Source organism: Cyprinodon tularosa, unplaced genomic scaffold, assembly GCF_016077235.1.
Source record: "Cyprinodon tularosa strain WSP-4 unplaced genomic scaffold, ASM1607723v1 ctg675, whole genome shotgun sequence".
In the NCBI taxonomy this organism is placed as follows: Eukaryota; Metazoa; Chordata; class Actinopteri; order Cyprinodontiformes; family Cyprinodontidae; genus Cyprinodon; species Cyprinodon tularosa.
This window is the reverse complement of record NW_024039424.1, coordinates 148,614-175,945: the sequence shown is the minus strand read 5'-3', so window position 1 is coordinate 175,945 and position 27,332 is coordinate 148,614. Positions and strand designations below refer to the sequence as shown.

Below are 27,332 nucleotides of genomic sequence, written 5' to 3'. Positions count from 1 at the left end.
GTGCGCAGCCCACTTCCTCTTCCTGTGTGGACCTGTCTCCTGGTGCCCGTGTCAAGTTTTGTCACTTTGAAGCCGTTACCCACTGGACAAAGCAACCTGCCTCTGATTGGCTACTTTTCAAGAAATTCAGCAGGGTTAATGAACACTTTTCTGTTAATCTCAATTCACCTATTTCTTCACAACCACCTTTAACTTTTGGGCAATTATTAAATTTTTCAACGTAATCAGATTTCTGCCTGCCTGTCTGCATTTGGTTCCTACTTAAAGACCGATGTTTCCTGGCAGTTTTTTTTTTGTGAAGCTATATTATTTTAAAACCATTAATGTCATTTCTCCTCTCTTTATATCAGACAAAAATGGCTTCCCCCAGCCCTCTATCCAAGGCCAACACCACCTTCTGTCTGGATTTGCTCAGGAAGCTGAATGAGGACAACACTGCAAATATCTTCTTCTCTCCTTTCAGAATCTCTGCAGCTCTTTCCATGGTAATGATGGGAGCCAGAGGCAATACAGCCTCTCAGATAACAACGGTGAGTTAATATTGTGTTCACTTCACCAAAAACCCAAGTCATAGTGTTTCTCTTTTTGGTGCAATAAATTCAACCTCTCATGTTTTAGAGTTCCTACAGAGAATGTGAGTCCATTTGTCTTGTTTTTGCACAGTGCTTGAAAATCCAGTCTTGTCAGGATGATGTCCACACTCTGTTTGCCAAACTGCTCAATAAGCTCGACCAGCCAGAAGCTCCATTTGCTCTCAGTGTTGCCAACAGACTGTATGGAGAGCAGTCCTATGGCTTTCTGCAGGTGAGTCATTTGTATGATGGTTTAAACATCAGTTTATATATGGAACCCCTAAACTATAATGCAGTTGTGTATCTTCATAGAACAGGTAAGCAAAATATCAATTGAAAGCAATGCTTTATTTGAGCAATTCACAACTTTAAATTCACGTGCTGCATACATTCTGTACCTTACACACAGTAATAGAAAAAAAAAAAAAAACTGTTTTCTCACCCCTCGTGGGGTGGTATGTGTCATCCTCAAGCTCGGGTCCTCTACCAGAGGCCTGGGAGTTTGAGGGTTCTGCGCAGTATCTTAGCTGTTCCTAGGACTGCGCTCTTCTGGACAGAGACCTCTGATGTTTTACCTGGAATCTGCTGTAGCCACTCTCCCAGTTTGGGGGTCACAGCTCCCAGTGCTCCAAGTACCACTGGCACCACTGCTGCTCTTACTTTCCACATCTTTTCTAGCTCCTCCTTCAGTCCTTGGTATTTCTCAAGCTTCTCGTGTTCTTTCTTCTTGATGTTGCTGTCGCTTGGGATTGCCACATCTATCACTACTGCCTTCTTCTGCTGTTTGTCGATCAACACGATGTCTGGTTGGTTAGCCATCACCTGTTTGTCAGTCTGGATCTTGAAGTCCCATAGGATCTTAGCTCGGTCATTCTCAACTACCTTAGGAGGTGTCTTCCATTTTGACCTTGGGACTTCCAGCCCATACTCATGGCAGATGTTCCTGTACACTATGACAACTACCTGGTTGTGGCGTTCCATGTATGCACTTCCTGCCTGCATTTTACACCCTGCTGTTATGTGCTGTATTGTTTCAGAGGCATCTTTGCACAGTCTGCATCGGGGGTCCTGCCTGGTGTGGTAGACCCTGGCCTCTATTGATCTTGTACTGAGTGGCTACTGAATTGGCTACTGGAACAAGACATAGATAGTATAAATATATATATATATATATAAATATATATCTTCTCCAGTCTGGGGGTTTCATCCCCGTTCTCAGATGATCACAGGCGCTATTGTTGCCCTCACCTTCCAGGCTCTTTCTAGTTCTTCCCTGAGCCCATGGTATTTCTCCAGGTTCTAATATTGTTTTTTGCTGATGCTTCCATCATGCAGGATGGCCACATTGATCTCTACGGCCGTCCTCTGCTGCTTATTACTGACCACTGACCACTGACTTTTGTGTGTTTGCATCTTTAAGGATCTTAGCTCTGTCATTTTCCGCCACATTGGGATGTGGCTCCTATTTTGACCTGGGGGTCTCCAGTTTGTATTCTGTATAGATTCTGTAAACCATCCATTAGACGTCCCATGTATTCCGTTGCTGCCAGTATCTCACACCCTGCTGTGAGATGCTGTTTCTGGGGCCTCTTTGCATAGCCTACACCTAGGATCTTGAACTCCAAATGAAAACACTCACTTCAGTTTCTAAGAAAATAAGAATAATGCATAGGATCATTTAAAAATAATAATGCAGAGATATTAGTGTGCCGAAAGGTATGTACACTGAATATGCACTAAATAGTCGGTGGAGGCACTGCATCAACACTTTTGAGGTGTTCTGGAACTCAACAATAACTTTATAGAAACCTTCACCATTTCTACATTGTTGCTCTTTGGTCTCTCATTGTCCTCTTGGCAAAATCTCATAGGTTATAACAAGGTGACTAATAACCATCAGGATTTACTAGGAAGCTGAATTAGAGATACAATCATTAGTTTGTTTTATAACAGCTATTTGTCCTCTCAGGAGTTTTTAACCAAAACAAGGGCTTATTATAACTCGGAGCTGAAGTCTGTGGACTTCAGAACCAGCTGTGAGGAAGCCAGAGTCAAGATCAACAGCTGGGTAGAGGAGCAGACACAAGGTGGATCTCACACTTTAGTTCGTCATCTGACCCTATCCTACACATAATAAAGAAGAAATCTGAAGACCATTAGCTCCCTCTGGTGTTAATGTGATGTTAAAAGCAGCTTCTATGTTGTTTGCTCTTATCTGATTGATTTCTTCAATAGATAAAATCAAGGGTATGGTGTCTGACGGCGCATTGGACAACATGACCAAGATGGTCCTGGTGAATGCCATCTACTTCAAAGGCACTTGGAATGATCCATTTAACAAATTAGAAACTTATGAAGATCAGTTCAGACTCAACAAGGTAAAAATTAAAAACTATTCCCTCAGTCGGCTGTTCTAAATAGTAATAGCACTTTCTATTTATTTTCCTTGGGTTTCTTTGACATTCAGTTTTTTTATTTTTATTTTTTATTTGTGTGTTTTTATTTTTTTATTTTTTATGTTCAGAATAAAAAGAAAACTGTACAGATGATGCAAAAAGAAGCATTATTTTCAATTGCCTTCATTCCTGAAGCCAACTGTCAGGTAATAAAGATATTCCTTCAGTTAAAAACACAGTTACTGCCAGGAAAAGACTGGCTTTCATCCCAGTATGTATATTTATTTATTCTTGAAAACGTTCTGTTCTACAGATCCTGGAGATGCCTTACAAAGGGAAGGAGCTGAGCATGCTGATCTTTTTACCTAAACAGATAGAAGACAAAACGACAGGTCTGGAGAAGGTACAGTAGGGCTCTCTCATTCTAAAAGTTTAATAAAGCACACTGCAACATCCAATGATTTATCTAAAACTGAGACTGGAGAGGAAACTGTTTTTGAATGTTCTCTGATTATCTGCCTGAAGTGATACAATATTTTGGTATTTTTTTTATATAATTTTATTAGCTGAAGTAGACAATGTGAATTAACTTTGCAGCCTTAATTGTATTTGCTATGTATTTTAGTCCCCAGGTAACATTGTGTAATACTGACCTGCCAGAAAACATAATGTTAACTTAATCTCAAAAAGAATTTTAATGATCCTCTGAACATCTCCATTATTAGAGCACTTGGCCCAGAGAAGCTCTTTGGAAAAACTTAACCCCAAACACCAGATTGTAATAATTGGTTTAAGCGATCTGACCCACATGCAGAGAACCACTCAGAGACCAAATGACAAAAGTTGAACAGGTTTATTGAATGTTGATGAAACCAAGGGCATAGGTTTGATTTGAACTTTGGTGGGGACACTATTGGTCTGGTGTCATTGGTGCTGCAATATGCGTGTCCTTTTTTATGCTCGATGTGAGCATCCGTACTGATAAGACGAATTCATTGTTAAAAGAGAAAAGCATCATTTTGCTACATTAATAAAAATTTTATAAGCACTACACTCATTAGATGCTGTTTATCAATGTTTGAAGTATCACAGGCTCTGATGAATGTGGAATTAGGACTGTTTTCCACTTTGTAAATGGTTTAATTTGCATGACTAATAGAGAAGGTAAATACAGTATATTCTTTTGAAGATATACAATAGTGCAGAGTTAAACCCCACTCTTATATTTTACCTACTATGCTCTCTCTGTATCAAGCAAAATAATACATTCATTAAAATATTAACTTCACTATAAAAGTTGAACATCTGGGCTGTAGTTACTCTGTATAGCCCATTTCATCTATTTTATCTAGGGCTGAAAAAATTAATCGTATTAATTGATTATTTCAATAATCGTCAACTAATTTAGTATGTGATTAATCATTAACTGGAGAATGGAGACTATAAAACATAATATAAATGTAAAATGTCCCTTTCCCCTACAGAGCAATCCACTTAGATCAGTAATTATACCAAAATTGTAAAAATACAATATATATATATATATATATATAATATATAAGATAAAAAAAATGTTTTGCTGGTATTTGATATCATGGTTAGACTTGATCTGAATTGATTAAATCAACAAGGACACAAAAGTGGTGAAAGTGCATCAATAATCGACAAGATGAGTGCTATCCAGATAGCGCTGACAGTAAGAAAGAAGGTAGGAAGAGGAAGCAGGATGCTTCCTTTCGATCATTCATTTAGCATAGGGACCTCAACTGCATAGCTATAAGATTCTCTACATTCATTTGAGTAACAGGGCGTATGGGCACAGTCCACCTCATAGAAGTGTTAAAAATTGCCTTATTTGTTATGTGCTCTGTGATACATGAACATGTACACGCCTTCATATGTATTAGGTTGTATAAATGGAAGCTGCAGCCATCTGATACATTTATGTAACTTGCATTATTTGTAAATAAATCCACTACAACATTTTGCTTGATTTGTAATTGCTTGGCTGGTAAGCAAAAGCAACATTATGCGGTTTCGGTGCTTGTGACTACTGTTTTTTGAAGGCTTCTACTCTGTGATAGTAGCAGAGTGAAATTGTGCAGCATAGCTAAATGAACTCAACAGATTGATCTAATTTATAAAAGGGTTTGTATCTGAGTCATATGTAGCATATTACCTACTGGTACCTGGCAGTTGTCCTGCAGCTTCTTGGGAGTAGGGAAGAAAATAATGAAAACTGGCCATAATTTCTTCTTTAATATGACAAATGTGACTGTAGTTCTGCATTGACTTCTATATGCTTTGTGAGGTCCCCGAGTGAGCTACATGTCCATCTGAGTAATGGGTCTACTGGTTAAAGGTTACTGATCTGTTCATATATATATATATATATATATTCCTGCACATAGTTGGACATCTGCATATTGGAAAACTTCTGTTTTAGAACGTTTTAGTCTAGTTTGTTATCTATTATTTAAGAGCTCATAAAAAATCTTTTTTTATATCCTAGAAAAAGAAGAGTTTAAACTAAATAGCATGAAAACCCATGTATGAAACCTCAGCATTTTTTTTCTTTTCACCTTGTTGGAGTTTGTATTGGTAGAATAGTAGCCCAGTACCTACAGAAATGTTTAAAAACCTTCAGTACTTCTTATATAACTCTGACCAGTTTTACTCAGACAAATGTTTTTAGCTCTTCTGATAGTTCTAATAAAATATTGTCTACCCAAACAGATTTATTTCACGTTTTATGCCGTTTGTTTACATTTTAATGCTTCAAAATATTCAAGAAACAATTATCAGACAAACTCTTTAAAGAGACGTGTTAATAGTACAGTAATTTAATGTAATAGTGCTATTTCTTGATGCCTTGTTTGCCTCTACTCAGCCCAGAAGCAGAGATGTACACAGATAGACAGTAGGTGGTGCTAGTACAACTTCTTGGTTTTTTTTGTTCCATTTTTACAGTGTGAAGTTTATGGCTCAAAATAGTATGATTTTACTACCTGTCCCAAAAAAGTTTGTCATTTGCCTCACATGTTCCATGGCTTCGACCAGGCACCCATAGAATTTATGTAATGTAGCCCTACACTGGAAAAAATGGAAATCTAGATAAGTCACTTCTTCTTAAAATAAGTGCATTTATTCTTGGATTGAGGAGGTAAAAGAGACATTTTGCCAATGGAACAGGACAATTTACAGAAATCACAATTCCACTGTCTTATTTCAAGTACAAATTATCCAATTATCTTATTTTAAGAGTAAAAATACTCATTCCATTGGAAAACTATCTCATTTACCTGCTCAAATTAAGGGTAAAAACACTTAATTTAAGATTTTTTTTTACATATATCTAGATAGTTTTTCCAGTGTAATAAGATAAGAATGACAACAAACAAGTTCCAGGGCATGGGGTCATCGAGACGCCCCACTCAGATGGTGTTATAGGCACATCTCATCGGCAGGAGGCCCAGGACCCGCTGGAGGGACTATGCTGGGCTGGAAGCGCCTCAGGCTTTCCACAGCAGAGCTGTAGGAGGTGACTGGGTGTCTCTGCTGAGACTGCTGCCTTTGCCACCCGGTCCTGGACGAAGCGGGAGACAGAAGAGAAGAGAAAATAATCAAATTAAATGTATCTCACAGATGTAGCCATATTCACTATAGTGGTCAATGATGACTTCTATTTGACATGTATTTCAAATTGAATATACAATAGAAAAGTATATCTTTTAAACCTTTATTATTTAAATACAAATAGAAAGCCAATCCATACAAGAAAAGACTAGAGTTGATTTAACTCCCATAAAGTTGATTTTAGCACTTTTTCCCTTTTAAGAGTCATATCCAACTACTTGTGCTCTTCACCTTATTTTATGACTCAAAAACCAGCGTAGAATCATCATTTTAAAACAGTATGCTATAAACAGAGACATTACAAAGTGTGCAATTTGGGAAGCTCTTTTAGTGATCCCTTTGATTTTCCAGTCAAGACTCACACTGGGGCACTGTGCATATGCTGTCCACTGCACTGACATCTCACTAACATCTGCACTGCTTTGACTAAAGACATAGACAGATTTTGACTTATACAGATTTTATTTGTCTTTATGTTTACAAAACAAAAAGTGTTAAACAAAAAGAAATTTCGTTTGGAAAGAGCTCTCTGGACAATTTCATCTTTTTTAGAAGTGCAGCCTTGAAAAATTGTAAAAATGACTGTACATTTACAGTTCTAACATTTTTTTTTTCTATTTTTTTTAAACTATAATGATAAAATATAATAAATACAATACAACAACCCATTTCATAAAACATTCAGCAGTCCTGGGCTGCTGCAACTTTCTAACTACTTTCCTGCTTAAAAACATCTTAAGCATAGTTTTTTACAAGCTTAAGGTATTGAAACAACATTTGAACACTCATCTTTATCAGGTAGTGGCACTGATGGTGGAACAAACACTGCAGCTGAACACAACCCTGGGAAAGCTAGAAAGTACTGGTTCTGTAGCTGGACTAAAGCCCAAGGAAAATTATTTTACCTGGGTAAATATGTGTTTTAAATGCTACTTGGGTTTAAGAAGCCCAAGGTTTTTAAGTGGCAATGGAAAAGGGGCTATTGTGTTGTTTAAATCATCCTATCCCTGTCTATCCAAATATTTCACCATCTAACAATTTCTAGCTCATTTCTAAATTTAAAGAGGTATTTCATGTTCATTTTTTAACCAAAACATAGGGAATAGAGCTCGGAATCCAGAGGTTCTGACTTCCAGCCCTACTCACACGGACTAGCATTCTGGGTCCCTGAGTAAGACCCAGGGTGCCGCACAATGGCAGCCAACTGCTCCCCAAGGGGATGTGTTAAATACAGAAGTGAATTTCTTCATTGTGAGATTAATAAAAGCTAATTTATTATTATTAGACTTACAGTTCAGAATTCATGTTTATCTGAATAAACGGTTATTAAACACAAATTGTTTATTTTCATCACAAGTTATCATAGTAGAAAAGCTTTCTCAAGCAGTTTGTGGTGCATTTTGGAAACCGGAGATGAACTCTTGGTCTAACACGCTTAAGAAACCTGTTCAAAGACTTACTTTTAATTATTATTTAGGTAGCACACACATCATCTTTATCTTATTTAATTCTTATATCTTATTTGTACATAAAATCTTATATTTCTTTCTTCTATAAACGGGTGCACTGCAAGACAAAAATTTCCCTTTATTAAGGGATTAATAAATTAATACTGATTCTGATTCTTTGGCAAAATTCAAAGAGCTATTTTAATCTAGATTAATTCCAAGATTACAGTGAAATAAATCTAGATTTAAAAGATGTATCTATGCCCGCCACTTTATATACAAGCTTTTGTCATACATGTGCTGCTGCATCTCATTTGTTTGTTGCTTTTCCTTTGTCTTAGGATCTCCTTGAAAACCAGATGCTTTATTTCAAGGGGCTTATGGTTTGAAATAAATAAATACATGCTAAATTGTCATGCACATATTATTTCTATATCTTTTTTCAAGTTTTTTCATCTAAGGTCTAAAATACCTTACATTTTATATATACATTTTTATTTTCAAGGATGTCCTAGAAGGGTATTAATTTGTCTTTTCCCATGGCCATTTCTTTTTGAGCCAGATTTCTCAACATTTAATTATGGACTCAACATAACAATAAAGCGTTGGGTAGCAGATTTGGATAACTGTGAAAATCCAGAGAGGTTTTCCTCACTGCTCTGTTTTTCTCCTTTAGTATTGTTTATTCCAAATCTTTATGATAGTCCATGGATTCATTCTCCAATGAGAAACAGACAGAGGATTGGATAATATAAAAGATCAGAGCAACAGTTAATCATGGAGTCCCAGACTCTTATATGCAATGTTTACATTCCTTTTATGAACGAATGAACAAAGCCCCTATATGGACAATTCTACATGTGTCTTCCTGTATCTTTTTCTCATTATCGAACAGGATATTACAATAACATTATTATAAGTTTCTTAATCAGCACAAACCACGGGATGCTCATATCGTATTAAGATTTACCCCCTAAAAGCCGCCAGACATTTGTTCTCATCTCATGACATCAACTTCCTGTATGTTTAGGTTGAACTCCAGATGAACTATATACAGGATAGAAGCCTGCAAGCGCACTTAGAATTAAGTTCTGCAAAAGAGCTTATGATCTTATTCATACATGCTTAAGTGGAAACAGAAGTAAAAGTTGCAGGACAACAACCTGAGAATGTTGGGACTCAAAGATATGAAATTAGACCCACCAGTCAGCAGCTTCTATCCCGACATGTAACTGACCCATCAAAAGATTTATGTGATATAGGCTCAACATGATTTACTTCCTGTTGTTAAATCTAGTAGAAGTAAAATGCTTCTGTTGATAGTAAATTTGACATGCAGTCCACTTAGACTACCTACAGTAATGCTAACTGTCCTGTCAATGAACACAGTGCTGCTTAAATTAACTAGGACACAGCAGAGGAGTTATGCTGGTATGGGAAGTCTGGGATGTTGCTGATTTGACTCCTCTGTTACTACGTTTAGGAAAAGAGACATGGTAAAAATGTAATATGAATATTTTGCTACATATTTCGCTTTGATGAAATGTTGTATAAATGTAGAGCTGTGCTTCTCTTTAGTTAAGTTGGCTATCTTATTTCACTGGACATTGAGTCAGAAACTTAATGGACACCCATTAGTGTCTACCCATCTTCAGATAAAGATTGACACCTGTTGTCATCTTTCTATTTTTCCTTTCTTTTTTTGAAAACCAGATTTTTATATGAAGCATGGTCATAGCCATGGTTCTTAACTTCAAGCGCAGGGGTCTGCAACTTCGATTCTAGAGCCACATCTGGATCAATGGACCATTTAAAGCTTTTTATAGTGGCTAAAAGTTATATAAATAACTAATGAATGAATGTACTATAATGATAAATAGCAGTCTTAGAAGCTTTTGTACTTCAAATAAAGACTATTTGAATTGAATTCTTATCACAGAATGACGTTAAAATCACCAAAATTTTGTTTTTAGAGCTATTTTTATTAGCTTGTGAATTATGTATTTTATTATAATTGTTTGATATCAAAATATACCCTATAGAAGAATATCCATGTGATTCTATATCATTTGATGTTTTCTCTTTCTTTAAAACCTAAAAATACAAATAAGCTGTTGGTTGTTCAAGATGGTATCAGAATTCTATGGAAAACCTTTAATAAAAATATGCTGTGTTTTTTTTTAAAGTCATGAAATCTTTTGTGGTTCTAAATGGCTTTTACTTAGCTGGACTCAGGGCAAAGTGGCTCTCTGGATTAAAGGTTGCAGACCCCTGATCTACTGTAGGGCATCTATGTTTGTAAAAGGAGGAACAAACTATTCCATGCACATGTGGATGTTTGATCAACAGGGCTGTATAATCTGGAAGTATGAATGTGGAGGATCCTTCTACCGCCACCACAAAGTTGTTGCGTAGTTTTCTTAGTTAATATTCATTTCCAGGTTTAGTTTGGTTTGTTTATTTTAGATGTGTATTTTCAAATGGGTGGTTAATATATCTGAATGGTTTAACTCACACAGGCAAACACAAACGCAGATCAGCTGGAGGTGGAATCCAGGACCAAACCATTTTCCCAAAGAGGGGGTGTTTGTTTAAGTTGACATCTATTCATAGATTTTGTCACCTTAATATTAACGTATTATTTGTTTCTGTCACAGTCCTGGTTGTTATGTTTTCTTTTGAGTATTCAGTTTAACTTTGCTCCACGTTTTCTAGTGTTATTGTTTTAATTCTAATTTTGTTGTTTTCTGGTTATAGTTCAGTTTTCAGGTTATTTGTTGCCCTCTGCTGCCCTCTTGTGTTGATCTCCGTTTTCCCTAGCTCCTTAGACTGCTCTCTTCACACCTGCTCCCAATCTGCTCGTTAGTTCTCTCTTTGTTCAGTTAGCTATAAATACTCTCCTTGTGCAGTTCCTCAGTGCTGGTTCCTCATCTAACTTCCTCCAACTTCGTCTTACTGTGTCTTCCTTGTCCTGATTGTTTTCCCCTGAAGTCTCCATGCTTTCTGGTTTGTTTTACTTTTGTCTTGTTTGATTTTGATTCTGCCTCAGTTGTCTGTTAAACTCTCATTAAATCTACAAGAAACTTGCCTCTGCCTCCCTGCCTCTGCATTTGGCTCCTCAAACCACAATCAAACCCTGACAGTTTCATTTGTTTAATGTTTTAGTTTTGTATGGATTTTTTTATTTGCTGTTTCTCTGTTATATTGTGCCTCCCTCATGTGGTAAGTTTAGGTTATTCCACACCTATTTAAGCAGCTTCTGTTCTTTGTCAGTAGGTCAGTTCACCTCAGTTGAGTTGGGCCCAAAACCATGTTATTTATAATTTAATCTATTTTGTGTTGCCTTTTGATCCCTTGTTTACTTTTTTTATTTACATAATTCAATTAATTTAATTAATATTTTATTTATTTAAATTATATTTTTATTTAATCTTATTTAAATCTGGTCCTTTACAATTAACATTACATTTTAAATAAACTAGCAAAACAAAGACATCACTTTTTTGTCAGAATGTATATTCCTTCTCTATATGCATTAATTTCAGATAAATCTTGATTTGTTTTTATGGGCAATTCTCTATACGTTGCCCCTGGCAACCATCATTTTGAAAAGGACTTTGAAGTCCATGGCTATGTCCGAATATCTGCCCTAATCACTATCCTAACCGCAGTAAAACTGTCTATGTGCACTAAACGGTTCTGCTGACACCAATAACCATTATACTGATAAATAGACAAGTGATTTATTATATTATTAAAAAGGGGATTTTCATCTAAAGGAATAAAATACAACACAAAGAAATACAATACAGCTTTCCACACTGAAAACAAAAGAACAAAAAAAAAAAAAAAAAAAAAAAAAAATATATATATATATATATATATACATATAGCAATGTGCAAAAGAGACAAAATAATTAATAAATGTCAAATTTGTTAATAATTCTGTAGTCTGGGGGCGGGGGGGGGGGGGGCATGACTTTCTGAGGGAGGTGTTGTACAGATTGATGCATACATTATGTTTTAATGAATATTTTCATTAAAACGTAGTTATTATTTGAAACAATTATTATTATTCGTGAAACCAGCTGGTCTAAATGATTATTTTGCAGCTGGATGACGGAAGGAAACGCCCACTGCAGAGAGCAGAGGACCCCCTCTGATAGCTGCTACTGTAAAACATTCAGCGTCTTTTATTTCCCATGTGTTTCAGCTTCTGGCAGACAGGATGAGCTCACTTTTCTGTGCTCCCTTCCGAAGGAATCCGGGAAGAAACTCCTACGTGGAAAAAGGGAACGAATATCATGAAGGAAAAGGTATGATTTTGATAGTTTTGCAAAAGGGGAAACTTTACAGATAAATTTTAAGCTTAGGTTTGCAGAAGGATATGTTCCTACCAAAACTTTGGACCGACCTATTTGTCCCTACCAATGAGACGATGTAACCTGCAGATAACATGTTTATAACTCACAAAATAAGGCTGTGGGAAAAGTCGCTTGTTTTCCTCTTGCAGCTGACTGGCTGTTGCTGCTACTGCTCCGTCAGCCCTGTGTTTCCTCTCCCTCTAACAGCCGAAGGGTAAGATGGCCGGGAGGTGCAGACCAACATTACAAAATCAAAAAAACTTTTACAAGTTCCAAAACAAATTATCATTTCAGAAAACAAATTAACATTTAAAAAAAAACTTGTATAAGTTCCAAAACAAATTATCATTTCAGAAAACAAATTTACATTTTAAAAGAACTTTTACAAGTAGTGTTCCGTAAATTATGACTTTAGTAATGTTTAGATAAAGTAAAATACACTATTTAATGCATGATTCGAATTCACTTTTATGTTGTAGCCTATGATGTAAGAAATTTGTTAGGAAAGTAGAGATAAATTACACGAAATGGACAGATTACCTAAAGCCAGGGGAGTAACATATGCGGGAATTAGGACATGTCTCCCGCACCCTCCATATTTGTTCCTTCTGTTCGCCGAACCTTTTCTCAACCCTAAAAATATTTAAACCCATTATTAGTTTACAGTGACTGATTCTTTTTCCGAGCCACCATTGAACGCAACATGAGCATACGCATGCAGATGTTCCGACAGGTCTTGATGCTGAGCAGAGCTGAACGTGAGCGTCACGATTTTTAGTAAACCAGCAGCAAGGAGCAAGAAACTTTTTTTTTTCTTCTTCAAACATTGCATGTTGTGTAACATTTTTTGAAATCAGACTTGTTACTTAAATGGTTAAACATGACAATATATCATTATGTTTAGTAAGTCAACAATAATTTCAAAAAGCTTGCTACCTCTGTGACAGCTAATTATTTTATTCTTGGAATAAATCCAATCCTCTTTCATTTTCCAGCAGGCTTTATGCTCATAGTCCTTCACATATTTAAAATAAATCTTTTGGTCACAAAAGATAATAAGAAGAGTTGGGGAAGAGATAGACGTATCTTTGATATAAATGTCACTTCAAACCATCACTAAATAACTTTTCAACCCTCATAGAATATTTTCTGTCATGATCTTGGTGCTAATGAGTGGCTTGATTTCTCATTCCATTCACCTGACACTGTCCTGAATTTCCCTTTGGTACCTCTTCGTATCTCTGATCTTCTGGGCCAGACTCCTGTGAAATTCTTCCACACCGGCTTTGGCTTCGCATGTTGGATTGCCCTGCCTTCCTTCCTCTGCTCGGTTCTGAGCTTCTGCTTGTCCTTCGACCTCCGGGGCTACAGCCTCAGGGATGCTCTGGCAGGCGCCTGTCGCATCTCGGTGGGAGCCGAGCGGCTGGAATCAACCTCGTCCTCTGGGCACGGACTGAATTTAAGACTAGAGGTTCCTGCCTTAGATGCCCTCGCTGCCCTCTGCAAATCCATCTTTTTTAAATGAACACCCTTTGAAATATCTTACTGTCTGTCTGAATGCTGGGTGCTCTGTTCTGAGCCATGACAAAAAAAAATGTAACAAGAAATGCTGATTTTCTCTTTTGACTAGACTAAATGTGCCTGATGCTTAAGTCAAGCTTTAGAAAATAGGAGCATGAGTTGGACAGGCCATTTTAACATTTAATAGCCTGATTGAATGTGTATTTCAGATATCTCAATACATTTCTTTCTGTATAAAATGAGTACTTCAGATATTTTAAAATTCCTACTAATAAAGGGGCTTCATTTTTACATGAGATAGGCAGGCTGGCTAGCCACATTTCTATTATAGATAGCGCTAAGGCATTCTACCTAGTCACAACTACAATATTTCTAGTCAAAGTTGTTACACAGATATCAATGATGACATTTCTGCAAGCAGAAATGAACTTTTGAGTAATGTGGAATCAGGTATTCAGTAGGATGCATAATGAGAAGAACAAATGATGTCTGAATAATGAAGCTTAGGACCAATAGCATCCCTACCAAAGTTGAAATCAAACCTACGGCCTTAATTTTAAGCTTCACTAAAAGGAGCCTCCTGTCCAAAAACATCTGGGAATTTTTTCATTTCAGAAATAGTTATAGCTGATGTTATGATGAAATAATATAAGAACAGCTATTAACCCATGAACTCTTAGTCTTTTTCAACAATATTACTTAAAGAAAAAAATATGTGCAATTATTTTACTTTGGTGTTGCTGTTAATAGCTTGAGTAATGGACAAATATTTTTATTCAACAGAAATGTTCATCCGGTGTGACCATGTTTGTTCTTTAGCTCACAAAAACTATCCTTAAAGGTGTAGTGAAGGATGTTATTTTTCTGGGTTGATCATCAAATTAAGTGGCCCTCCTAATTGACAATCATTCTGGCGATATGTTTATGTAAGGCCATCCTACATGCTTGTCCCCATTTTCACTCACCGATGGTGAGTCTGACATTTTGGAAAAATTGCTAATATTCTTTTGGAAAGTAAGTTTGTATAAGCGATGCAAACAGCAGCTTTTAAACAGAGCGTGCACAAGGAGAAATGGCTTTGTGCACGCTCTCGCACACGTTTAATAGACGTTCTCTCTCGGGAGCGTGTACAGGGTTCTTCATGTGCATTTTTTTTTTTTCAAGTGGAGAGGGCGAATCTTTTCAAGAAATCGCGAAAATCCTGCACTATACCTTTAATCAGTCTTGCTTATAAAGAAATTGAACAGTAACTTAATTTGGTTTCTTTATTTTCTACCAATTTTACTCCTATCATTAAAGGAGATAGAGTATGTTGATAGATATCAAGATCAACTAAGTGATACTTGATGCTTTTTAGCTCCTTTTTTTTTTTTTTGGTATTTGTACAACATATTGCATCTCTTTAGAATCAGGTAATCCCAAAGAGCCCAGCTCAATCATAAACCAACTTTACACCATACCCAATAACAATCTGTCATCACATTAGAAGTCATGATTTTCCCTTCATTCCTGGTTTTCGTTTCATGGCATTCAAAAAAATAACTATCCGGTCATAAATGGGCTGATTTCGTCTGTAAAAGTCCACAGAGAAGTAATATCCAGTTGTATTTCCCAGAAAGTAAAATTATGGGTTGTTAAAATTCACCAAAGTTCTTTTTTTTCCCACCAAAAAGTGAAAATGATATGAAGTATTAACAGACTTATTCCAATTTAATATAACAAAATTATTGATTATAATCACACAATACAGAGAACGTTTTAACACTGTACTGGATTACGACAAGAGTAGTCCAGTAGATAATTAAGCCACTTTACTACCCAGAGGTAGGAAACCCCCTACCTCTTAAAAAACCTTAAACCTTGAACTAAGCAGTTCAAGCAACAGAAGGCTGAACCTCACAGCAAACACACCAGCTGGCTCTAAAGCCACAGCTTTCTGCACACACACCCCAACTATTAATTTTCCAAATAAGGTAATAACGGGAATTCACATGGTCTTCCTTCATCTAGTATAAGCACAGATGTTTTACAAGGCAATAAATAAGTAGTTATGTCAACACTGCATGTCCATAGAGAGATAAAAGAGAAACAGAGCAGCCTGCAGGACTCAGGCAGCCGTGCCTCAAAGATACACAATAAAGAGTACGGTAAGATAAAACAGATATTAATCTTTTAGGGTGAATTAATCACTACACTAACAAAATCTTTTATTTCAAACATTTGTTATTTTAATGGATGAATTTTGACCCACTGTAATCTTCTAAATTAGTCACTCCCCAACATCTCAATTATATTCTCAATCTCAATTGTATATATTATATTATATAACTTTTGCCAGATTTCAGGCTTCAGATATCAGATATAAAATTATATTTTCTTTGTGAAAATTCAACAAGTGGGATACAATCAGGAAGTGGAGTAATATTTATGTGATATTTAAATCTTTTTTTAGAAATAAAAAGCTGAAAAGGGGGCTGGATAATTTCGTACATTCGGCGCACACGGATGACGTCATACACACGGCTTTGTTTAAAAAAAATATAAATATAAAAAATATAACCGCGGATGTCTGGGGGACAGTGATTCGCCTACATGTTATGAATGCTGGCGTACCATAAAAAATAAATTATGAACAGTTTAGTTTGTGCCTTCAACTCGTTGCCCAAAGGAAGACGTTACTTGGATATAATCTAACGGAATATCTTCGGAACAGCTCCAAATGACACAAAACTAATATGGGTGAGTAGAACATGATGTAATAACGTAAAATCAAGGGGCCAATGTAAAAAAAAAAAAGGTCTTCCCCTTTAACACTCCAGTTGCTGCATCCAACAGCTGTTACATCCTTCATGAAGTGGCTCCACACCTGATTAATCCACTCTACCTTTTAAGTGAATATATATATACACTTCTAGTGTCATGATCTCAGCCAGATAGCCTCTCTGATTACTCACTTCATTCACCTGCCGTAGCCTCCCCACTCTCTAATCATCATTTATCTTTTTCACCTGCTTGCTTTTCTATATATAGAGTTGAGCACAGCTATCGGGTCAAGATCATTATTTGTGTATTCTTAGTTTATTTGTGTTAGTTATTCATGTTTGTTTCACAAGTTTTAGTTAAGTTTCTGGTTCATGACCTGGCATTGGAAGTCCAGGGGATTGAGAGGGTTTAATGTTTGTCTCCTGTCTCTTGGTCATGTCCCGGTTCTTCTCCGCTGAGCCCTAAGGGTTTAGGCTCAGATCGCAGGCAGGTCAGTTTTAATTCCCATAAGCCTGGCTCCTAGGAGGAGACCAGTTTAAAGTTAGGCATTTATCCTGGAACCATGTCTTGTCTATGTTCCTCTCTGACACTTAGATGGTACGCAGTCTGGTTCAGTTCTGCATACCATTTACCCTCAACAGTTATCCCGGTTATCATCTTTGGACCGATCTCTGCATGGTTTCAAAAGGGTAGTGTAAATGGGGATTATGTGTGAGCCCCCAGGATTAACAAAGACTCTTGATAGGAGTCAAAGAGTTTTCAAGAAAACTGAGCAAATGTCAGTATTCTCCAGTTTAAGCCTGCAATGTGGTTGTCATGACCCAGAATGGCTGAGAATTTGCTTAGGCACCTTCCTTTGCATTTATGAGGTAATTTAGTGACATTTACAACATGTCCACAGCATGGCCAAGGTCCACCCTGTTTTCTCACTGTCACATCTTATCTTATGAAAACAAATAATATGTCTAGGAACTGAAAAACTCCTTTTGTGAGAATCAAATAGGGGGGGTTAAAGTATGTCCAAATATGATAGTTGTTTGATAATATTTAGTGTAGTTGTATCAGATTTTAGAGAGAAACCAAAAGTTATCCATAATTTCATTAATATCCAAATACTTTTAATATCAGCTCAAATATATTATTGAAGAAAAGAACTAAAAAGCTTTATAAAAATTAATTATTCATTCATTTATTCATTATGTATTTTCATTGCATTCATTCCACTCTGGATTCGTCCATAAAATGTCAGATATATTTGGCAGTTTCCAAGCAATTTTATCTCATTGCAGTCAATTTCTAAAAAGAGCTTAACCAACAAACATTTCTGACATCAACTTATAGCAGTACTAGTAGCTCCCCCCAGTGGACAAAGGGGGTATTGTTTTGCCTGAAGGAAGGCACCATTTCCCATAAACAGCAGCATGGTAAAGACCTTACCATGGTATAGTCCTGATTTCCCATCACCTGCAGTTGGTTTGAACTACATTTGTGTTTCCAGTAACTGTCAAAGATGAAAAGCGATGATTGTGGCGAAACAGTGTCAAAAAGTTGAAAATAAGAAATGTTTTACTTTGGTTTTGTACCATATTCCTGCACCACTGCCTCACCAGTGACTGATATGCTAACGAGTATAGGGCCTTGAAACAGATAAATATAATGTTATGATTGACAATTTCACAGTAAACATACGTAAGGATCCCATCAGGAAGGCGCCACGTTGCCTGAATATTAACCCTGCACAATTTGCAAAAATATACAAGCTGTGTCCGAATGTCCTCCCTGATCACTATATGGGACACTACTGTACATAGTGGTTAAGTCATTTTAGATCAGTTTCCGAATGTCTAGTGGATAAATTCACTTGAAATTTCCCACAATGCACATTGAAAGTAGCGATCATTTATGGTCACTAGATGAGCAGATATATCCCAGAATTCTTTGCGAGGAGAGCTCTCGTTGCAAACCATCTTGTGATTTCTTGTCACACAGCCTGCTGTCACCTACAGCTGTCACTACCATACAGCTGGGACAAATAACCAAGATGGCGTAGGCATCACGCGGGGAGGCGGAGTCACATGACCAAAGAAAGGTAAAAATCGTGTTCATCTGTTAACGATCAGTTAACAGAGTTCACTATATAGTCCCCGCTCTATATAGTGATTGAGGGATTTAGGTGTTAGGGCGGACGTTCAGACGCAGCAACAGTCTCTTAGCAAAACTTAGTCGCATATACTTCCGTCTTTATAACCAATTAGGAAAGGCGGAAGTGACGTATGGCATAAAGCACGACATATGTCGTAAAGTCTGCACAGTTGTAGTTGTTTTTCGTGTCAGGATTACTGCTCCCCCCTAGAAGTTACTTAGTGCCAGTGAAAGCAATACAGATCTCCTTGGACCATAACAGAGGTGTCATTCAACTAGATATAAGTTGACATACACCCACAGAAGTTATGAAAACATTTTATAGTTACTTAGTTTTGGTTTAATGGTTGACGCAATTGACGTCAGATGCACTGAGACAGTTTTGGCTGATCCAATCTGATACTTGGGCTGAACATATGGGACGATATCTGATACCCATTCAATTCAGGTGTTGCCTAAATGAACCATATGTCTTGCCTTATTGATGAAGGCTTTAACCTTGACATAAACATTGTTAATAAAAGGATAAACATTAACCCAGATATAAATGTGCTTTACATTATTTGTTAGGAAATAAGCAGCAAAAAAAAAAAACGAAATAACATCCATCCATCCATCCATCCATTTTCTTACATGCTTATCCCAAGTGGGGTCGCGAGGGGTGTTGGTAGCCTGTCGTAGTCCTACTCAATTCTAGTCAGAATATGAGTCTGATACTGCTCCATAGAGCTGTGATTATGGGGCGTGTTTTGAACGAACCAGGAAAAAAAATGCCTCTGCACTCAATTGGATAGACCTACAACCAATAAGAGCAACGGAGTGCGTGACGTATGTTAAGTGATGCATAGTTGTTGTCAACAAAAATCAAAGCGTGCAGTTGCACGCCTAGAATAAGAAGATGAGCCTTGATAGCGTTTCTCTGTTCCTCTTTTAAAATTTATTTGATGTCAATATCTTCTAGAACAGACCTAATAGCAGAATCTACTCACCTCAACTCTCCAGCGGCAGCCATTGTCGTTGTCACCCAAGCGCACTTTGGTCACGTGGTTGATTACGTTACTGTTGATCATCTGTCCATCATCGTTTAAAGCCCGCCCTGACAATTTGATTTGCCCGCCAGATATTGTGCGATAATACTCGCGCTACTATGGAGCAATGCCAGACCGAACTTCCCGACCTCAAACGTTGAGGGCGGGACTAAGTTCGGAATGGCACCCAGGCTAGGGTGCTGGTGCTTATCTCCAGCAGTCATTGGGCGAGAGACGGGGTACACCCTGGACAGGTTGCCAGTCCATCGCAGGGCAAATCAGTGACAAACAGGACAAACAACCATTCACACACACACTCACACCTAGGGGGACTTTAGAGAAGCCGAACTAAATAACAATTCCATGTAAAGTACACTGGATTGGATCTCAGCGATCTGATATCAAATTACCAATATCCAATCCGGCTAATTAGTCAATATCGCTATCCGGTATCCGATCCATGTATCACATCGGGTTATCTCTATTAAAAATACAGTTATACTCATTTCAGTTTATGACATAAAATACAATTACATTTCTGGTTGTGACATAAAAAAAAAATCAAATTCAGACAGGGTCAAGTTATTGATGTTTTCTTTTTACAGTAGGGTATTTTCAGACAAGGTGAAAACATCCACTAAAAATGATTAAAAGAAAAGAACTCTTTCCATTTACAAGGACAGACATTTAACCCAAAAGATGCGGTGTATAAATTCAAGAACCCTGCAGTACCAACAAAAGCAATGCATATGCTTGTCTTTTTTTTAAAAAGGTGGTGCAATAGAAATCTTTCTGTGGTTTATGCAATCTGTAGGCTAGGAGTTAAAATAGTTGTCTGGTACCATCCATATGGAGCCTTGAATACAGGGCTATTATGCAGTATTGTTGCTGTCATTGCACTATGCAGTCTTGATGAAGCAACTGATGATTAGTGCATGTTGATAAGGATAAACAGTGATTATAACCCTAATATCTCTTCAATTCAGGCAAAAATGCTTCCACCAGCCCTCTATCCAAGGCCAACACCACCTTCTCTTTGGCTCTGCTCAGGAAGCTGAGTGAGGACAACAGCACTGCAAATATCTTCTTCTCTCCTTTCAGCATCTCTGCAGCTCTGGCTATGTTGATGATGGGAGCCAGAGGCAACACAGCCTCTCAGATATCAGAGGTTGTATGTAGAACACAGCATTTAACTTTTGTACATTTCTGTAGTTAAGTGTTTCCCTATTCTATCTTCTTTTTTCAGGTATTTTACTCTGATTTCTTCTCTCTTTATTGGGCGTCTATTCACTAGCTCTGGTCTTCTTTGTCCTCAGTGTTTGGAAATCCAGGATTGTCAGAATGATGTACACAATCTGTTTTCCAAGCTGCTGGGAAAGCTCAACCAGCCAGGAGCTCCATTTGATCTCAGTGTTGCCAACAGATTGTATGGAGATCAGTCCTACAGCTTTCTGCAGGTGAGGGAGTGTTAATGTTCAGCATGGACACATAGTAAATAACTATTTCAGGAGGAAGTCGTAGATGTGTTGTTTGTGCTTTCAGGAGTTTTTAACCGAAACCAGGTCTTACTATAACTCAGAGATGGAGTCTGTAGATTTCAGAACCAGCTTTGAGGAAGCCAGGGTCAAGATCAACAGCTGGGTAGAGGAGCAGACAAAAGGTGGATCATGCAACACCATCAGTTCATTGCATGACCCCACCCATCTCACACAATGATGATAAAGAAGCCTAAAGAGGATGAGCTCCATCTGGTGGATCACTGTGGGGGCCCTGTCAAACCCTGACGTCCCTGAATCTCCCAAAACTCTGGCATACGCTTTCTATGTATTTTTTCAATTTTGGGCGTAAATATAGTGTATTCATAACGACATCATTCCAACAACAGCCTAACTTATGCATAACGCATGGCAGCGTAATGCCAATGAAATGATGCACAAGCCAGTGTCCTGAGGGGGGCAGCAATGTGCCTGGTCTGCGTAAAAATATGTCCTTGATCGCAGTATTAACCTAGCTGCTGTTTAGCGCCCGCCCAAAAGAAGAATACATAATTAAAGAAAAAGAAAAAAAGAGGGTTTACAGTCCCACCAGATTCTGCGTCACGTCTGCTAGGCAGTATGTTGATAATGTCTGCGGGCGAGAACGCAGGGAGGGTCCATCACTCTCACCTTCTCTCTGACCGTATGACTGGGATGTGTTCCAGTGGAAAAATGACAGTTTCCTTCTGTGAACCAACTTTTGTACCAAACTGCTTCCAATACACCATTATATAGTAACTTAGGGTGACCAGATTTGGGTTTCTGAAAAGGAGGATACTTCAGTCTTCAGTAGGCGGGGGGAAGCAAGGTAAGGCAGGTGGGAGGAAGCATACTGTCACTGGGTCGGGTTTTTGTCGCTCCGTCCCCCGCTGGCTCCCCGCCCCCATCCATAGGGGTTCCCGGAACAGCGAGGTTTTGGCTAAGCTAGAACCACGACTTATGAGTAACTTACACTTAACTTATGTCAACAATCAGATAACTTACCTGTAACTTATGGCCCATGTTTGAGCATCAAAGCTCGTACTTGTCGTATGTCCACGTGTGCCAGCGTGTTCCAGCGTACTTTGGCGTGCTCATAACTTATACAAAACATGTACATAACTTATCCAACGTATGCCAGCATTTTTGCCAGATTTTGGGTACGTCAGGCATATGCTGGTCTAAATCATCAACGTGTGACAGAGGCTTGATACTGTGATGTTAGAAACTGCAGCCTCTATTGTGTTTTTTCTCATCTGATCCATTTTGTTACCAGGTAAAATCAAGGATGTGGTTCCTCAAAACATTGTGGACAACAACGCCAGGATTATCCTGGTAAATGCTTTATACTTCAAAGGTTACTGGCATAAGCAATTTCTCAGAGACGACACTTCTACCAGAGAGTTTAGACTGAACAAGGTAAACCTGAGCACAAACATTAAGCATTGTTTTAGACATTTGGATTTTGTCAATTAGATTCAAATGAATCATTTACTGAGCTTATCTTTTCTGTTTTATTTTACTGATTCACCTTCGTGTCTCCTTGCATTTTTTGCCTCTTAACTTTTATCTCATTACCAGAACTACAAAAAAGTTGGACCAAACTAATATTAGCAACTGCTAAGAATTTAAATAATTTTACATTTTTTTAACGGATTTCTCCATCTTATTTAGTTTTTGTTTAATCAAACCAAAAGAGAAGAATGACTCGATTTTTAACCAATTAAACAGAATGTCTGCCTTCACTATAAAGGACTTTTAAAATATCTCTTTTGGAAATAAAAATCCATCGATAAAGTGAATATAGAGGTCAATGTGTTGAAAATAATATGACTCTGCAAGACCCATGGTAAATACCTATTTATCCCTTTAGTTTTATACGAAAACTACACTATAAACTACCTCAACAGGCGTGTATCCCTTTAGTCATGTACAAAGAAACAGTTTAATTACTTACTTTATGGTGTTTTTTGAAGAGTATGGCGGTCTGACCTCAAATAGCTTTTTTTGTTTCTGTCATGGTTTTAACTAAGATCTGACCCAAAAAGCAGGTAAACCAAAACAGAAGACCAGGAAAAAAGTTTAACAGGTTTATTTAGGGGATTGTGAAGAATCCAGTGTTGCTCTGAACACTGCTCAACCGGAACTGAAAGGTAAGGGGAAGTTCAGGCTCATTGGGAAATTTGATTCTCGAAATTGAAGAGGAGAAATAGATTGCTGACTCACATTTCCAGAGAAGTTGTTGACTCTTTGATTCCAGTCTGTGTGCGGTAGTTCCAGTGTTTGTCTGATTCGGTGGAGGGCAGACAGGGTTTACCCAGAATGCGGTTGTTTGTAGGTGAACAGAGAAGCTGACTGCCACTCAGATTTCCTGCAATACTTGAACGGGTCGTAGTGGAGATTAATCCCTTGATCAGTGTGAAGCTCAAACGATCTCTGGAGGAAAAGTTGATTCAAACCTCCAATTTAAATCCTCAACTCAGCTTGAAGCTCAGATGATCCTTCCAGGGAGAGAAGGTCTGAAAAATCCAGTTTGCAGGATGACTTCCTGCCCAGAGGCAAAGACAGAAAAAAAAACAAGATTAAAACTTAGGTTGACAAGAACTCAGTTTGACTCAGCAAAACTCAGCTTGGCTAGAGTACCCAAAACTGGCAAACAGTGTGGCGTTGAGGTAGTGACAGTCAGCAGTTTAAGAGGCCCCAGGCTCCTCCTGGTGGAGGAAACGAGACAAACACAGAAAAAACACATATACAGACAGACTTCCTGACAGTTACATGACTAAAGGGATGAACGGTCATAAACTAAAGGGATAAATTGGGATAAACTAAGGGATAGACGGGACTAGCATACGCATATGCAAACCTGATGTGTTGCCCATGCATATTAACTATGCGTATGCTGGTCTGACGGGTATGTTGATCTGATAGAACAACAGTGATTTCAGCCAGTTCAGTTACTCAGCCAAAAAACTGAACAGAGACCAGGTAAACTTGCCTTGTCTTACCTTGATCATTAAAATTTAAAAAGGGCTAAAATCGATCAAATTTTTTTCTGTTTCTTTTTCAGAGAACAACGAAACCCGTGGAAATGATGACACAGGAATCCAAATTCCATTTTAACTTCATTTCTGAAGTCAGCTGTAAGGTGAGGAACCATGTAATCAGTCCGCCCCAAGTGTTTTATTCTTTAATGATTTCATCTATCTTTTAAAATAGACTCAATAAAATTACAACAAAAATACCCTATTTGTTTCTGTGTCGTTTGTTTTATTTAATGTCTAAAACTTGCTATGCAGATCCTGGAGATGCCTTACAGAGGGGAGGAGATGAGCATGATCATACTTTTACCTAAAGATATAACAGACAATACAACAGGTCTGGAGCAGGTAGGACTCTTATTCTCACAGATTGGTAAAACTCAATATCTAGGCTGAAACATCTGATGATCGACATTTCATCCATCAAGCTGGAGGAACATCTGACTTATGAGAAACTCAACAAGTGGACTCATCCAAGCAAGATGAGACGCCGCAAGATCAGAGTATGGCTGCCTCGATTCAAGGTGGAGGAGAATTATGATCTGGACAAAGTCCTCAGCCGCATGGGCATGGTGGATGCTTTTGATGAGACAAAATGTGACTTCTCTGGTGAGACGTGCGGCAGGAAAGATGATACAGATGTAGTTTGGTTGACTGTTAGAATAACGAATCGTGCAGAGGTGCTGAAGCAATGACCTCTGCCATATTTTTGATTTATGTAACATGTTGTCTGTTGTTTAAGGACAAGCTATGATTTAAATTATTTAAAGTCGTAGGGAATGGGCTGTTCCAACCAATTCTCTTGAGTGGTGCCCGAATTTACAGGAGTGAGTAAAGAGAATGTGATTGGTCGTTTATCAAGGGGTCGGGGTTGTTGTGGCTGAAGGTTTGCAAGCAAGTTTAATTGTGACGGGTTTATCTGGAGCATCTTGGCGACCAGTTAGCAACTTAGTGCTAGTAGGTTCCCAATGGGAAATTCCATTGGGACCAAGCGGCACTAAATTGGTGACTTAGAAACGACACTGTCAAGGAAAGCTATGGTCAGCGGAAACATGCAAGAGGAGGAGAGTTTAGTGTCAGAGGTCGTGGATGAGTCTCCTTCATCATATATTTCTATTTAGAGGAGGAAAGCGGGGGCGAAACGGTTGTGGAAGAGGACGCCAGGGCGGCAGAAGCTTGGTTTGGTGTAGAAGGCTTACAGCCGTACATGTTTGAGCCCTTGCCTCGCAACACTGCAGTTCTGTTAGCTCTATGCCTGCCGAAGACACAGACGTCCATCACGGTGAACACTGGGAGGGAACTCAATGGTTAAGTAATGAATTATTTTCTTAAAGGAATAGTACACCCAAAACATGATTAGCCTTCATTTTCTACTCACCCCCATGCTGAACAACGCTCTGGAGTACTTTTTTGATATCTCAAATGCATCTGGAGATCTGGGAGGCTTCTTGCTGTCTGCTGACATTCAAATAATGGAGGTCTATGGTGCCCGAGGCAGAAAGGTCCATAAAAGTCCACAAAAAACGTGTCAATATTCCTCCATACTGCTCGTCCAATGTATTCCAAGTGTCCTGAGTGGGTAGCATCCAGAATTTACTCGAAACAAAGTCATTTAGAATGTTTTATAGCATAAACATTAGTGTATAGGATTTCCTAAAAGCGTGTTCACGAGTCTACGGAAACCGCGGCAGACCAAACCAGATGAAAGTGCGCATTCAGCTCGGCAAAGAACTCATGCTCTTCCTCAACACTGAAGTCCTCAGACATTTTTCTTTCGTTGTTTCTTTCTTTGCACAGGTAAACAGCACATTTCTTCTTCTACGCTTGCATTATCGGCAAAGCAGACGCTGAATGCGCACTTTCCTCTGGTTTGGTCTGCCGCGGTTTCCGTAGGCTCGTGAACGCGCTTTTAGGAAAGCCTATACACTACTGTTTATGCTCTAAAAACATTCTAAATGACTTCGTTTCGAGTAAATTATGGACGCTACCCACTCAGGACACTTGGAATACATTGGACGAGCAGTATGGTGGAATATTGACACGTTTTTTGTGGACTTTTATGGACCTTTCTGCCTCGGGCGCTATGGACCTCCATGATTTGAATGTCAGCAGACAGCAAGAAGCCTCCCAGATCTCCAGATGCATTTGAGATATCAAAAAAGTACTCCAGAGTGTTGTTCAGCATGGGGGTGAGTAGAAAATGAAGGCTAATCATGTTTTGGGTGTACTATTCCTTTAACCTTATTTCAACCGTCGCGTATATTAGTTGCAACATATGCAACAATCAAGATCCGATTACCGAAATAATTTGATTGACAGATGACCGTTGATATATGATTGGCCGAATTTAGGTGTACAAGCTGACGTATAACTAACTGGCCTGCATAAAAATAACGGGGGGAAAAAAACACAGATTTTAAGACAGGATTTTTTTTTTTTTTTCTTATAGACATTTTCTAACTTTTGGGACAAAATCGTCTGATACATGTTCAGCCGAATGATTTAAAACTTAAATATGATTTCCCTACGACTTTAAGGTGGATTTTAGTCACATAACAGGACTCACAAATGAATATTCTCAGATATTTACTATGCATTAATGCATATATGGTTTGTATTAAAATGAATTTCTTGTCTCATCCTGGACAGGGATGTCTGGTAACAAGGAGCTCTTTCTGTCCAAAGTGTCCCACAAGGCTTTTGTGGAGGTCAACGAGGAGGGAACTGAGGCTGCTGCTGCTTCCAATGCAGAAGGAATATACTATGGTTTTTCAGATTCAGCATCTTTCTATGCTGACCACCCTTTCCTCTTCTTCATCCGCCATAACCCCACTCTGAGCATCCTCTTCGCCGGACGCTTCTGCTCCCCTGAATGAGATTTGTGCCTGCTTCATATAAAGTTGCATCCAA

At 38.1% G+C, this 27,332-nt stretch overlaps 1 protein-coding gene across 1 annotated transcript; it reads left to right on the top strand.

The window, feature by feature from the left end:
* On the top strand, positions 1–27,332 carry LOC119771493 (leukocyte elastase inhibitor-like). Its single transcript, XM_038267518.1, has 16 exons — positions 1–134; positions 351–530; positions 664–804; positions 2,542–2,659; positions 2,808–2,950; positions 3,097–3,174; positions 3,282–3,371; positions 12,179–12,368; positions 20,857–21,038; positions 21,187–21,327; positions 21,413–21,530; positions 22,661–22,803; positions 24,452–24,529; positions 24,681–24,770; positions 24,851–25,031; positions 27,072–27,332. The coding sequence occupies exons 2-16, from the start codon at positions 357–359 to the stop codon at positions 27,296–27,298; spliced, it is 2,094 nt and encodes a 697-aa protein (XP_038123446.1). The 5' UTR covers positions 1–134; positions 351–356; the 3' UTR covers positions 27,299–27,332.